The sequence below is a fragment of the Euwallacea fornicatus genome, chromosome 9 (genome assembly GCF_040115645.1).
Source record: "Euwallacea fornicatus isolate EFF26 chromosome 9, ASM4011564v1, whole genome shotgun sequence".
NCBI lineage: Eukaryota > Metazoa > Arthropoda > Insecta > Coleoptera > Curculionidae > Euwallacea > Euwallacea fornicatus.
Genome location: NC_089549.1, coordinates 3,988,503 through 4,004,639, shown reverse-complemented (window position 1 = coordinate 4,004,639; position 16,137 = coordinate 3,988,503). Strand labels below are relative to the sequence as shown.

Sequence of the window (16,137 nt, the reverse complement as noted above, 5' to 3'; positions counted from 1 at the left end):
TAGCGCAAACTGTTTCGAAGATATTGCGAACAATCATCCTCAGAGTTCCACCTTTAAGCGGTTCTAGTCGCTTTAAGAAACAATTACTAAGGTATGTTTATAAAAGCTTTTTTTATTATTTTAATCTTTAGAATCACCTCTCAGAATATTTCAATGTTATTTCAAAATCGGTGTAGTGGTTATACACTGGGTGTCCCAAATTAAATGCGCACAATTTTTAAATTCTAACCTTAATTGCAAGGATTTGTATTTTCCTGGGCCGATTGCTATGGTGGCACTAGAAAAATGTTGTTAAGGTAATTAAAAAAGTACTTTTTTAAATGAAACACTATATATTTGTAGACGACATTAAAACTATTTTAATTTTTTTCAAAAAAAAACACGGTAACTTTTTTTTATGAATATTTATATAATCCAGCTCAACTTCGCACACACAAGAGTTCGTTGCTTTTGGTATTCATTAGTGTAGATTTGACTAATTATCGATGTTGTAAAAGTCAGAAAAAATATCGTCCGTGTGATATTTTATTCTTTTCGTGGCATACCTCACAGTGCGTAATACGACACATTGAGAATTTCGAGATTTTTCTGAAAATTTCCGAACGGGGCGAATACCTATTTTTTTGACACTATTCAAAATTCATTATCTCGGACACATTAATCGCCTCGATGCGTTTTATGACCGTACGCAAATCTCTTGGCAAAATTTCTTTTGGTTTTTGAGATACTTGACTTTGATACATGTTTTTTGCGATTTTCAAGGTGGTGAAATTGGCGGTTGCGAAAAATGCTTCCTAACGCTCCAGCACTTCAATTTAATTCAAGTTCCAAGGCAATTAGAGATATCCATGCATTTTGTATTGCGTCATTTGGACGTGAGTAGTTAAAAGTAAGAATTTAGGGGGGTAAGCGACTTGCGTGCGCATGCAACATTAACATGCTGCATGTTGAACTACTTATAGATGGAGCCACAATAATATAGCAGATAAATCAATAAAACCTGGAAATTTCTATAACCTCATTGAATCATAAAATATTGTATGCAGAAAGAGAAGAAATAAAATTTTCTGAATTAAAATAATCATTTGCAAATATAAGAACATTGATTTAGATGTATTTAATTCATTAGTTCTCGATTATTTTTTGGAAAATAACGTCTAAAAGTTTCTTTAGAGTACATTATTATTGATTCTTCGACTCCCCAAGTACCATTAGTTGCTTCAGTCTGAGACACAAAAATGATTAAAAATAAATGTCTTTCTTTTATGAACAATAGCCATAAGCATCATGCTGAGTTACTACTGGGTGGCGACGGATGCAGATTCCTTCTATTCCACAATATTCAGTTTGACTACTCGCCCCTACATGGTGTCACAGGAAACTATAAAGGCATACTTAGTGTAATGCCGTGTAGATAGCACCACGTTAAGTTACAGGCAAATCACGATTTAAATTAGGGTTCCTCGCGTGGCCTCTCAGAGGTGGTTATTTTCTACTTTTGTAGTCATAGTTTGGAAAGGAGGCGAGCGACACATCGTTGTTTCAAATATATCGTATTCTTAAGCATCGATTAAAAAAAAATTAACTTAACTGCTGCTGAAAGACAACGTTTACATTTCGACCTTCGAATTTATAAAATTTAGAAAATTGTTTATCTTTGCCACCGACCTAGTATATTTTATGGTTGTGACGATCATCTTGGTTGAGCTATGGAAACGAACATTCTATATATCCGCGGTATAAGCGTTTCGACGAATGAAATGGAAGGAACAAGGCAAATTGGAATAAATTTTAATTGTATCAATATATTATTTGCGCACATATATAAAACGTTTTCATTCCACTTTTTTGCCTATTAAACTTACTCGTATTTCGCATAACAAAATTATCAATGCAATGAATATAAAACTCTGTTGGTTTTGCCGCTCCAACGTAATCTTAACTTCCTTTAAAAATCTCAATTAAAAAAACCAACCAAAATTAATTCTGTAAATGATTCTGCTGAGGCACCCCCCAATCGCTCCTGGGAGTGCCTGGGGTTGACGCCGAACTCTCCTGTTCCAATCTCGAACCTTCTGATTTGACCCCACCATATTCAACACCAGAGACATTTTCCATGCTATGTAAATGATCTTTATAAGTTACAGGGTTGTGCCTATCAGCCCCCAACTGAGTGTATGTAACTTCCTGGTTCACAACGGGGTTCACCAGATATTCGGGACTTTGATAGGTGGGTATATCCTGGGGATAGTAACTAGGGTATGACAAGTTGGTAATGCTGCTCACTGCCGGAGGTGAATGTTGGGAATACATTTGATGAGTAGGAGACTGATTGGGGGAAGTTTGGGCTGATATTTGATGCAGAGGTGGTGGACTGGACGTAGCGGACCAGCAGTTGATGGGCGATATTATGGTAGTTGGAGTCTGCATCGTGGGCATTGTGGGCATTGATGACCAGCTGGAATAAGTGGCTCCTGGAGAGTTGTAGATTGCCTGCTGCTGGATGTGGTCTGGAGGGTTATATACTAAAGAAAGTTGGTTTAGTATGATTTAGTATTAATAACTAAACACTACTACCATTTGGTGGAGGTGAAGAGGGAGAGGCTGATTTTTGCCGGTTAAGTAAATAAGGAGCTGATTTTTGTCTTATTAAATTTGGACTTGGTCGGCATTTACGTTGAGGCATTTGAATCGGGGCTGAATAGATAGACTGATGTGGAATAAACCATGAGCCATCTGGAAATTTAGAGTCAAACTAAATATTTAAAACCTTGCAGGGCTTACATTGATATTGGCCCTGCTGCTGGCTGCAGGTAGGAGAATAGTCTTCTCTTTGGTACATTCCATCAGATCTTTCCTTGGTGTCTAAGAATGCTTTGGCAAAGGGGTTGTATTTTATTTTCAGTGAAGTAACTTCCTCGTTCTGATACGCAGTCACTGCAATAAATTGTGTCTCTGGAAACGGGAAAGTGATTGCTCTTCCAGATTCGGTTCCCACTCTGAATAGATGGACACGAGGTTCGTATTTGTGGAGGGAATTTAACATTATCTGGCCGTTTCCTGGAAAAGATGTACAGTTCGTTTACCAGTAAAAATTAAAGTTATTTACCGTTTGTTTTATTTGTAAGTTTAACTTTGGCAAACGAAATCGACTCTTTCATCCAATGGGCGCCAAAATTTGGACTTTCTGGGTGCATGTAGACAGGATTTGGTGGCGGAACCTCGGCTTTGCCTCCAGGCACCCATTCGCCGTTTACGTATTTCCATCTATGTGGATCGATCTGGACAAACTCCAATAGGACTGTATACATGGCTTTTGGGTCAAGGCCATTAGCTGTTACTTTTACTACTGGAAACATTCTCCTGAAAATATATTTTGCTTTAATTAATTTTCTAGTTATTTTCTGGTAACTCAGTAACTCATCCTGAAGCGACATATTTTATTAAATTCATTATCAACGTTCATTAAACAAGTGAAAAATGATCTTTTCTTACAGCTTGCTAAACTTTTATGGTGGATGTTGGGAATTAACACCAGAATTAACACATAGTTACTACGTTCGTTGTTACTTACTCGCTAATAAAATCATAATAGCAAAGGATTATTTTAAGATTATTAAATTACAACCAAAATATTAATTGATGGCAATTTCAATGCAAATAACTTTCATGCCAAATGAGTCACATTACCATTGGTCTTCAACATTTGGAATTAAATAAAGCAATATCGATTGTATAAGGTGCTCCATTAAAAACGATTATTTTAAAAATTGAAAAAAAAACACAGTGTTAATTTGAAAAAATTCAGAAGAGTTTATTGTAACGAAGAAAAAGATATGGAAATTATAGATTGAACAAAATATCCGATAAATGGCTTGACGGCACTCGTTGATTTTTTTTTTTAATTTCAATGATATTTTGACGGCTCATTTCCATCAACAACGCCGCAAATCTCGTCTTTATATTCACGATTTGTTGTTAGGTTGTTGGTAGACACCTTCCCTTTGGAAAAACCCCAAATAAAAAATCCAACGACGTCAAATCAGATTATCGTGGTGGCCACATCACATCGCCGCGGCGTGAAATAACTTTTCCCTGAAATGTCTTTTTCAACAATTCCATAATTTCGTTTACATTGTGGGGTAGGTTGCTGAGTTTAAATGTTAATTCAACTGAATCTTGTAAGTTTGCAAATGTAAATCTTTAGTTAAAATAAGCTGGAAACTGCTTCGGGAAATTCTCAATTGCTGAGAACGGTGGCGAATCGAGGTGGAAGGAGTGTGGACAACACTCTTGCAAACTACTCCAATCTTTACATTAGACCACACTGTACGATCGCGGACAGTTCTCTTCCGGACTTGGATTAATCCAGTTGCTTTAATTTTTTCAATTGATCAGACCATTGTATTGGGTGAAAGTGTTTTATGCTGACCGAAATACTCACGACATTTTTTAGAAAAAACCCTCACAATTTTGGTAGTGGATTTTTATCATTTCTGTGCGTTGCAATTCTTCATGACTCACGTGTGTGTAATTTCCCATAGCTAAACCTAAATTTTTATGTTGACAGCTGTCTGCACTGTCAACATAAAAATGCCTTCTGTCTTAATAGGACACCCTATAGCTTATATCTGTTAACCATAGCGAATGTTCGATGCAGAAATACCTCCTACTAATTTTTGAACAACAGTGCTTTTGTATTCTCAGAAAGAATAAAAAGTGTTTAAAGACTCCTCTCAAGCAAATATTGGTAGAGGACAGGCAGGTCAATGGAAAAATTTTCAACCGAAACTCAATTTGGGCACCCAAAGGAACATAAAATTCATTATTATTTGCGCAAACAGTAATAAAAATATATTTTGTCACGGGTCGCTCACAAAATTTGGTGTGTCGATTTCACGTGATGTGTCTTAATAAATGACTAACTTACCTGCCACTCTTCGTCACGATCATTTCATTCGTGAAACATTGAAATCTGACCCAAAGGTCTCTATCATCTAAAGACACGGATATGTCGCGTTCTTGAGGATCTCCTCTGTCTTTTATAGCATTTATGTCGGACTCTACTGCTGCTAATATGTGTTGGGCCATTTGTTAAACCTAGAAAAATTTATTTTTGTTTTATCAACATTAACGTCATGGTCCTTGAGGTAGTTGTTCGACCATGTTCTTTGTACATATGTGCTTTCAAGTGGGTTCTAACGCAAATATACACAAGGCAACGTTGGAACTCCAAAGCTCCTAACAATTCACTGGAACACCACATTGTTGCGAATTTAGATCTTCTGATTAAGCATGCGATTTTTTTTAAGGAGTTCAAAATCATTTTAAAGATCTGAATCGAGTGAAAGTCTGCGTTCAAACTTAATTAAACTCAGTTCTTTGGTTGCAGAAACTGGCTGAAGACAGCGGAACTGGTTTGAGTTCACCCCTGGTTAAGGTAAGTCATATTTATAGGGAACGGATCAAATGATGCGTGCAGGATATGTGCGCCTACGTAATAATTCTACAGTGTCAAACTGTCAAACATTTTTTTCCATCCTGTAGAGCAAGGGTCATTAAACTATAGCCCGCAGGCTAAATTCGGCTTTTGGCACTTGTCTATGAGGGCTCTGGCTGCCAGGGGCGGCATGAATAAAAAAACATACTTATTTCCTACATTATATATTAAGGCCATATAAAAGCGCATCAAAAATTTTCAATCAACAGATTTTATGTGAAAAATGCTTAATTTACTGCACATGAAGTTTATTGTTATTTTGTCTATGATTGTCGTTATTGTGTCTATGGTTATTTTTATTTATCTTTTTATTATCTTTTTTTTAACGAAAAACTGTTTGTGCGCACGAAATACAAAACAAACCAATTGCCTATCAACAAACTAGTTTTTTCATTGTTTAAGTACTATTTAACTGTGTTTATATTGCACTTTTTTACCAAATGTATATCTGTTTTTCTCGAAAACTAACAGATAGATTTTGAATTGCAACACTCCATTGAACACAGAATATGAATGTAGTTTTAAAAGACCTTTAATTTGAGGTGTTACTTGACCCATATTTAATTTTTTTTAAATCGGCCATTTTGTATTACCGGTAACGTAAGCAGCATTTAAAAAATAAACGAAGGTACAATCTTTTGTTCTATTTAATGCTGCTTTTCAACTAAAAAAATAGTAATTTGTTAAAACGTTAATGGGAGTGTACAATTTGGAGCCGCACGGTATGGAATTAAAAAACCGTTAAAAATTGATGGATAGTAATCTGAAACATTTTTTTACTATTAGTGCTTCTAAATCGACACCCAATATAAGTAACATAATTGAAAGACCTACAAAACAAAGTTATCAATCACATTAAATATTTGTGTTTACTTGTATCTATTTATATTTTCTGTTTAATAATTTTGTATACCTACATAAATAATAAAATAATCAATAAATAATTTTATCAATATTATTTTCATGTAAAACCTTATATTTAGCCCGCCCATAGTTTTGTCATGCAATTTTGGAGGCCTATTTCAGGAGTTATGGAAAACATTTTTTGTCTTAAAATACTTCAAAAGGTTGTTTATTAAGTCCTCTTGGAGCTCCATAAGGCCGATTCCAAAATTCGTAGCGATTAGTGCCACTATAGAAATATTGAATTTTTCTTGAATAACTCGGAAATAGTAAATATTTGGCTTAAGACTTTTTTGTATAAACTGGTTTTAAAACTTGATGGTAAGTCTGAAAATGACAAAAAAATTGGAAATTTCCATTAAAAAAAAAATAAATAAAACGTAACAATGTGCTGTCACATGTTTATGACGCACCCTGTATGTTTGAGAATAATTTCAATATGCACACCTGTTAATAATCAAAAATTTAGATATGAAACGTTTCCTTCTAAAACTGATATTTACGAAAATATTGCACTTTGATGGATCAATGAGGTAACCTGTACATTTACATGCAGCCCTATCTTTAAAAAGTTCGGAGGCCCCTATTGGAAAGGATTGATTCTGTTACGACAGTACTTCACACTGGCTTGCGCATGCGCTGCAGAAAATTTCTAACCATCAAGTACGAGACATCTACTAGCAGTAGACAGAAATGACCCTATTATCTCCTGTAATCTTTCATTGACTGACATTCTCGACCTGCCCATACGTTTATTTGACGATGGGCATTGCAGTGTGGGTCACGCCCTTCTGACAAAATCTGAATCTACCACTGCTCCCGTGAGAAGAATTTCATGACTCACAAAATACGAATCGGTCTTTTTGGACCCTCATTAATGTGTCTGCCCACTCTCAGTTTTTATTAGCCAAAAGCACATGATCCGGGGTGCCACACTGTGGCGCCACCATCGGAGGGTTGAGGTGCCACTTAATAACTTAGCAATAATAAGTAATTCTCGGGAAATTATCTAGAGCAGGAACTTTTTTAATTTATTAATTGTAATTTCTGCTTGATATTTCGTTCCAGGTAGTTCCTACCGATTTTTGGCCATTTTTGCGCAACCTTCTAAACTTAACAGTCAAGTTTCGTGCTAGAAAATTCATTTCCAAAAATGACGCACTCAATTTATAACGAGTACCCGGCACAAAGATCTCCTTATCTACTCAAAAACGCTAAATATAATATTCTGAATCATGAAAATACGATATTTTAACTCAGTCTGCTGGTCAGACGACTACGTCATAGCGACGTCCACTTAACGCCTGCACGACTGATATTGTGACGAAACATATTCAAACATATTTTTCTTGCCAATATTACAATGTCTAAATGCTTGAGTACACAGAATTAAAATACATTTAATTATATTTTCAATTATTGGCATAAAAACGGTTTTTCTAATCTTGCTAAACGATCATGTAAAGATGGGACGTTACACGGTAAATAAGTTGAAGAAAATGGTGGATGGCACGCACGGTTCTACTACTTTGGTTACTTACCAAGATGTTGATAAATGATGAGATTTTGATACATTTTGGTAATTTTGTCTAATGATTCAGGGCTCTAAAAACTTTCCTTTGAGATTGGGAATCCGGAATATACTGGGTATTTCTGAACACACCGTAAAGAATTTCATATGGGAAATCGCCCATTGAAGCTTCACCAGAAGCACAAGGGATAAGCGCAAACTTACAATTTCTCGACACAAAACTTATAAGCTTTCTATAGCTTTCTGCTCGAACAGGGTGGTTCATAGTTAACGGTTTGTATTCTAGAAACTGCTGTAAATAGCGCGAAACAGTTTACATCATAAAATGCTACTTTTCTGTGAAACAAAGGATGAAGCTAACAAAACTTTCATAGCTAGCTGCGTCTTTCAACTACAGGGTGATTAAAAAAAAGCCATTTTGGGGCTTCCTTCGTATTTTCTTTACCTTCTTATTAAACCGGAGGAAATGGATTCCTAGGTAGAATTTTCTGTAGAATCGTGAGGCGTACTCAATTTTTTCTATATGTTTTTGATTTATTGACTAAAGTTGGGTTCTTATTATGAAACGCTCTGTATGTTTTTCATAATAAAATCCTGCTTATAATTTTCTTCTAGAAAATATATAATATTGAAAGGTTGTTTCTATATTTGGTTGGGGAAATGAATAATTATTATTTTTTAAACTATTTTTAGTAAGTAGGTAATGAAAGTATTTAGCAAAAAAATGTTAATTATTATAAATTATAGTGATTTATAACGTCATTGTAACATCTGTTCCTTTGAATACTTTTACAAACCGTTATATTAACAAACAATAATATGTTGCACCATAAAAGTAATAATGCTTACAATAAAAAGGAAACACGAGCAATTAATTATTATGAGAACTTAATAGATAATTTACTTAATCCATCAAGTTATACACCCCGTCATTCAATTTGTTCAAACTGTAAATTATTGACTGTTGTGCAAATTTGACATAATTTGTTTGTTCTTTTTGAAGCATTTAATGCGGCAATTCGTCGCCCTTAAATTTGAGCAAAAGTTTTATGAATCGCCTCTTTTAACTCATCAACATTACTGGATTGAGCGCGGTATTATATACTTTCAAGATAACCCCAAAATAAAAAGTCTAATGTTAAAAGATCTGGGGATCGTGCAGGCTATTTCATTGGACCATGAGTGCCGTCTATTGCTAAAAGTTGCATTTAAAAATTTAGCAGTTACAAGAGCGTTGAGAATCGGTGCTTCATATTGAAAAAATCTTGTTTCTGTGTGTTAACTGAACCTCATCCATAGTTTCTGAAATTGTAAAATTTCAAAATACCTTTTAGCATTTAATCGAAATATTTCACTACCAATTATACAGCGGGAAATTTTTGGACTAAATCGCTCGTGTCGTTGAGGAAAGATTTTATCTGGATTGAGTTGCAAACTACATCGATTGTTATGCCTATTTAATATATCTGGACTACCTATATAAACTTTAACGGATAAAATTATTTTCCTAAAAAAAAATCCTATCGATGTTTACTTTTTTCAGATACCGATGGCAAAATTCTAACCATCATACTACACCTTCGGGAAAAATATGAACAATTTTATATTTATATCGTTGGGATTTATGCTTATGTAATATTCATAAAACTTTTGATCTTGCAATGCACATATATCTTTCAATCTTTCTACTTGGACGGATTATTTGCCATACTAGCTAGAGTGTTAATTTTTAGAATTTTCCTATTCTTTTTATTATAAATTAAAACGAGTCAAAATTTATTAAATTTCCCTTAAATCGAGAGTAAAATCCTATTTCGGGTTATCTTCGTACAGGGAATCCAAAATTACTCAGCACAGTTTAGGCAACCAGTAACGAATAAAATTAAGAGTAACGCAAATCACATGACTTTATTCTCTTCACAAAACGTAACAATTGAGAGCCGCCTTAAGTAAAATGCCCAGCCATATAAATTTAATATGCTGAAAAAAGATAAAGACACATTTGAATGTCTAAGCACAACACTATTTTTGTTGACGTTTCCTTGTTGACCTGACAGCTGATATTCTTATACCGTAAATTTTCCTTAACTTCTATTGTTTTTGGTGTTTCCAAACTTTTCTTTCTTTGTTCTTTAACTTTTGCAGTTAAAATTTGTTTTTTGAGGACTAAAGTAGTGTTCCTGATTATTTATTATCGCTGTTATTGTCATTGTTGGAGTAGCGCCCAAGTTCTTAAACAGTCGGTGCAAGAAGCCTGTAGCGTTCCTTATCAACTATTTTTAAAGAGGATAGGAAAATAATGAAGTAATGTTTTCATTAAATTCTATTAGAGCGGTAAATTTAATTTTAATATTTTGGAATTGAGAATTTTGAAAGGATGTGGCATCAGTGCTGATACGAAGTCTGTAACGTAAATAAAAACTAACGTAATTTATACTATAGATCTAGATGCGCTTACTAGTAGAAATACACTTCTTAAGTTTGTTCAATGTTATTATTGCACTGTATACAACAAATTAAAGCATCGTATTGTTCAGAACTTAAAAAAAACATATCAAATGGTAAGAAACTTCATACAACATAACTCCACTTTCACTTCTACTTGTAATGCGCTACCAAAGTAAGAAATCTTTTATTTTTGCCCACTTGCTAAAAATAATTTAGAAGTTAAGAAATGAATGGCATGGGGAAAAACAAGAACTGTCACATTTTGTTAATTTTCAGGCTATTAGCGCCATCTCGTAGATAACAAGCGAATTGATGTGCGTGAAAATTATCGACGGAAAAGGGGAAGAATATGCTGAGTTACTACTACAAATTCAAATTGCAAGATGGAAAAAGAACAAGAATTGTCCTAGCTTGTGTTTTATCTAGCTCAAAAACTTGTATGGAGGAAATACCTTGTCTTTTTCCCACACACTTCAAATATCATTTTCGCCAACCGAATATAGATACAGCACTATGATATTATATATTTTCCATAGGAGAATTACAAATAGTATTTGATTATGAAAGAATATACAGGATTTTCCTTACCCAAAAAAACTTTATTCAATAACTAAAAAACAATAACATATAGAAAAAAACTTAGTACGCCTCTAGATTCTACGGAAAATTCTACCTAGGGGTCCATTTTCTCTATTTCAATAAGCCAGAAGGTAAAGAAAATACGAGGGGGATCTCAAAGTGGCATTTTTCCCAAATCACTCTGTAGGTTAAAAACACAGCTAGATATAAAAGTTTTGCTAGCGTCATCATTTGTTTTCCAAAAAGTCTATTGGGCAAGCCGTTTTACGCCACCTACAGTAGTTTCCATGATACCTGCGTAAACCATCAAAAATGAAGCACCCGGTATATGTAATAATAACTAATTTAAAATGATGCTGTTCTATAATATTAACACATCCCAAATGGGCACATGTTTGCATTTTCCATTAACCTTGATTTGATTTTTAAAACGATTCATTATTGATTCGACATTGGAGGAGGTACTTGGAACTTACACAATTATAAATTATTTACACTACATGTTACATGAAACATTACATGTAAGTTGTTAAAAAATGCTCAGTGGAATTAATATTGTTTAGAGTTTTTGTACAGATTTCAAAGGAAGATTTATCAGGTAAAGAACTGACGAGCCCTTTCAGTCAACAGAGGCGTACGTCAGAGAACAGTTCTGTGTGGGCCTGTGGGGGTTATAATTTTCATATTCATAGATTAATTCCCAGCAAATTTTCCTGATCCTCTCGCAATTTGCTAACGATTTTGAGCCGGACCCTGGATTTGGAACAAATGAACCGATTTTGAGTCTTCAAGGAAGATGCACTGCTTAGGAAATCAAAGCAAATTCACTTTTGAGATCTTGTTAAAATTGAGGAGAGGGGTAGAGATGAAGAAACAAATTTGGTGTCTTGAGTTTGAGCTGAACGAGAGTTTCAGTACTACGCTCGATATTTAGTATTTACTATTTGCTTATTAAGAACTTGAGCAGTGTTTTAGATATATTATGTAGGCAATGTATAGTGCGTTCGGTTAAACATGATTTACAAGATGGTCCAAATTCGAGGCTCGTCATTGAAATGTTCGAATTGGTAAGTGACCGGATCGCTTCAGGGAAAATTTACACAATTACACACTCGACAAAATGCATTTTTAAAGATTTGAAATATCCGAAAAAATTTATTTAAAATTAATTTTAATTTTTTCCATAACCTGTCCATAACACAGGGTTTCATCACAAGTGTCAAAATTTAATATAGAATCCAAAAATTCAATGATATATAGAGCGTTTCATTTCAAATAAGCAAGTAAGTATCAACTTCCGATACAACCGGAAATTTGACGCCATTGAAGATATTTAGATGCAGTCATCCTAAGGCAGTTACCAAACCATTAAGTATTGGTAATTTTGCCATTCATAGTTTCTCCAACATGTCTAATACCGTTTCCCAATGGGACACCTTGTATATTGAATGTATTCTAATTTGTGGTGTAATAAACATATTTATTTATTTAGTTTATGGGATTACTTAAATTTTTTAGGGCGATTTCACTTCGTCCAACGTGAAGCAAGATGATCAAACTATTGCAAGCTTCAACATTTGAAGATCTGTTAAACGTATGGATGCAGGTACCAGTCTTGTCCTTACGGGGGAGAGGTTGGGCGACGGCCCAGGACGGCGGTTTTCCTGGAGAGTAGGTGGTTAAAAACTTCGGCAGTGTTCCAAAGTTGCTAAGGCTGGCCCTGGTAGGTAAGCAACTACCCACATATACAGGATGTTACTGGATAAGTGTCCGATATTTCACAGGGTGATTTTTCAAGTTGTTTCAGATGGAAAGTTCTTATAAACATATATCCTACTTCGTGTAGTTTTCAACATACAATGTCAAAGTTGAAAAAATAAATCATATATTTCGATTCCTTCCAGTAAATTTTACGAAGTTTTGTATCAGATGGTTTTTGGGATGAGAAATTCAAATTTACCAACGATTTAGTTGTATCTTCTAGAGGGCGCACAAGCGACCATTAAGACACTTTTTAACCGCTGAAACTCTATTATACCACACTTTAAATCACTTTCGAGTAAAAAAATCTTCTTCTCTACTTTGTCTGGTTAAAAAAAGTAAACCTTATTGCCATCGATAGAAGCAACGGTTTCTGAGAAAAACGCATATAATGCTGATCATGCATGCTAATTATCCAAATGTGCTAAAATGACATACCAACTCATTTTTTATTCACGGAAACAAGGTAATAAATTTCAAAAATTAAATACTATTAGTTTCTTGTTAAGATAGTATAAAATTTTGTGCAACGATAATAATTATTCCTTTTCAGAATATTATTATATAAAATAAGTCCGGATAAATAATAATAACTGCAATAAATGTTAGAAATGGCCCTTTGTTTGCACTTGGAATGCATTCAATTTCGTTCTCATGGAATTGTGAACTCTCTGAAAAATTCCAGGAGCATTTCAAATTGTATGACATGATTCTATTGATTTATTTCTGAGATTAAAAGTGTCGCGATGGTCATTTGTGACGCCTTTTAGAAAATACATCTAAATCGTTGATTAATTTCAATGTTTCGTCCAAAAACCCCCGGATAGTAAATTACATGAAATTTCCTGGAAGAAATCGAAAAGTATCAAACAGTATGCCATTAGTTTTTTCAACAATGTTCTTTGAAAACTAAGTGAGTTGGGACATATGTTTATAAATCTTTTTCGGCTTAAAATTACTTGAAAAATCACCCTGAGAAATATCGGACACTCATTTAATAACATCTTGTATAGTCTGTTTCAAATGCGTATTTTAAGAATATGCCATACTATAGTAGTTACGATGTGGTTTTCGATTATCATAGGATTTGGGTGAAAATATTATATAATTGATAATTTTTGATAATTTTGGTATGTTGTGTAGTATCATAATTCTTTGCCGTCGGCTTATGAGTGCTGAACACCTACCAGCTGTTTCGCGTTAGTCTTCGGTTCGAGCATAATAAAATGGTCATTTTCTGCGGGTTAATGCGAATTTATCGGAATAAAGGACAGAAAATTTTGATTTTTAATAGCCCTAATCTAATTCTAGTATCAAATGGCTGCTTGAACTGTTTACGTTCAGTCCTACATCTGGAACCTGAATGAATGTGAAGTTTAAACTTTAAAAGCAACATCGAGAGTACTTGAGGATCTAAAAAGTTTATCTAGTTGCAGAAAACGTAAAATGTGTGCCCTATTTCGAATACAAAAACATCGATTTAGTAGGAAGTTAGAGCTATATTTTAAGTTGATATGTGAGAAGATCCATAATTTTTGCGGGTTTCTTTGCGATGGAGAGGAGAAAATTGTTACCCTAAATTGAAATTCTTATCGTCGGTCTTTTCTGGCATATCTTCTCGTCTTGACTTACCTCATAAAATTTTGGTACCAGCACTATTAATTCCTCACAAACGCTTTAGTCAACCCGATACACTTCAATTAACCAGTAATAAAATCACTGTTTGAACAAGAATCAAAATCACTAGGGCACTAATACGTACCACGCACCGCGGTGTAAATTATCCACAATTAAACACCGTATTGTATCTTATTTGTCAATTTTTCACACCGATTTGTTAAATGCTGCCAGCATTTCAAATATCTGATGCCATATTATCACACAAATAACTTATTTCCTTAACTCTTTACCATGAGTCTCCTCCCATTGGGACCATCTAACGCTTTCATTGGACGTAGCGAACAGGTACCGCGGTTCTTGTTTGGGTACCTCGATGGTTCTGACTACATTGACCATTTTATGATGGAGGCAAACATAATATTAGACGTGTTTAGATTTTTGAGTGCGTTTATGGGAATTTTAGTTTCCAGTTCGGAGAACAAGCTGCTGGGAAGGAATTTATTTCCTGGTAATAGTTTTAATGGGGGATGCAAAATATTGTTCATTATGGGTCAGAAGAGTTTACTGCAATAGCAATCTAAAGCATTTCATGGGAAAATTAAGTGTAAAATTCTTGGGTGCATGTGAAAACATTAATCACGTTGGGATTTTTGAGTACGTTTATGGGAGTTTTAGAGTCCACTTCGGGGAGAACTACTGGAAATTAATTTGAAGAAGGAAGGGACTCCATTTATTCGATTGTCTAAAGTTGTGCTGCATCGTTCGGTGCAAGAAAAGCGCAACTTTAGTACCCGTTTAATCGATGCACATGGACTTGGCTAGAAATTTGATAATCGTTTTGAACGACTTGAAATGTCGCAATGATGCGTGCAATTAGATCTCGCTCTATTGTCGCTGGCATTTCATAAACTGGAAACTTTACATGTCGCTACGGGAAGAAATCTAAAAGTATTAGATCGGATGATTTAGGGAACCACGGAACCGCACCAGCTTTGTCGAATCCAACGTTGTCCGCATTGACGATCCAAATACCGACAGACTTGAACAGCAAAGTGTGCAGACGGACCATCATGTTGCAGTCATATCTGCTGTCGAACGTTTAATTTGATATTTTCAGGAAGTTTCCACGTGGAAATAAATAAAATAACTCGATAAAACGCTATTTTGCACTTTAACTGTTTTGAAGCATCATAAGGCCGCAGCACTTTGGAGGGACGTTTCCTAATACGGGTCCTTATGCTCAAATGTTTTCTACTAGTAGTCCCTAGAAATTTGATCCCACATCCCTGAAACACCCTATATATGGAAATAAAAATAAATACACTTCCGAGCATAAAATTATGGTCGCTTGAAAAACTCCTCGAAGTTTATGGACATACTCGGTATTGAAGGGCCGTGAAATTTTTCATGTTCGGTATAAAAGCATATTCTTTAATTTTATTATTTTTAATACATTTTGTAGCAAGAACAAACATTCCTGTTCTTTCGAGCAATCACGACAAAATGATCACATAAAGTTAGTATATTATGTTGTTGGTGAAAAAAATGTGAATTATAAACCATTAAATTAAATGCAAATTACGAGGTGACCCTAATTTTACGCTCAAGACTATTATATTCCATTTTTGGCTCTACACCTCTGGTTGATTCTTTGCAATTTTCATGCACAGTTTTGGTTTATCTCCGAAGTTATCAGAAATGCAGGTGCCTTTTTCACGCAATGCTCAATTAGTACTTCTTACCGTACTTCTCCACGTTCAAAGTGACATTTTTGTTGAAACTCCCGCATTTCGGA

General features: G+C 34.6%; 1 protein-coding gene and 1 long non-coding RNA gene across 3 annotated transcripts in view; one reads left to right on the top strand and one right to left on the bottom strand.

The window, feature by feature from the left end:
- Positions 1-12,730, top strand: part of LOC136341243 (uncharacterized) — a 43,718-nt gene extending 30,988 nt beyond the window's left edge. The window contains exons 2-3 of one of the 2 annotated variants that reach the window (XR_010732470.1): positions 5,393-5,440; positions 12,480-12,730. This is a non-coding gene — a long non-coding RNA (uncharacterized lncRNA). Of the gene's footprint in view, positions 1-5,392; positions 5,441-10,658; positions 10,752-12,479 lie in introns of those variants that run through there. The other variant, XR_010732469.1, reaches the window with a different exon arrangement.
- On the bottom strand, positions 1,786-14,716 carry byn (brachyenteron). The gene is made up of 6 exons (XM_066286004.1): positions 14,355-14,716; positions 4,931-5,100; positions 3,110-3,363; positions 2,785-3,060; positions 2,578-2,736; positions 1,786-2,525 (listed from the first exon to the last, which is right to left on the bottom strand). The coding sequence occupies exons 2-6, from the start codon at positions 5,089-5,091 to the stop codon at positions 1,981-1,983; spliced, it is 1,395 nt and encodes a 464-aa protein (XP_066142101.1). The 5' UTR covers positions 5,092-5,100; positions 14,355-14,716; the 3' UTR covers positions 1,786-1,980.
- Between the last annotated feature and the right edge of the window lie 1,421 nt (positions 14,717-16,137).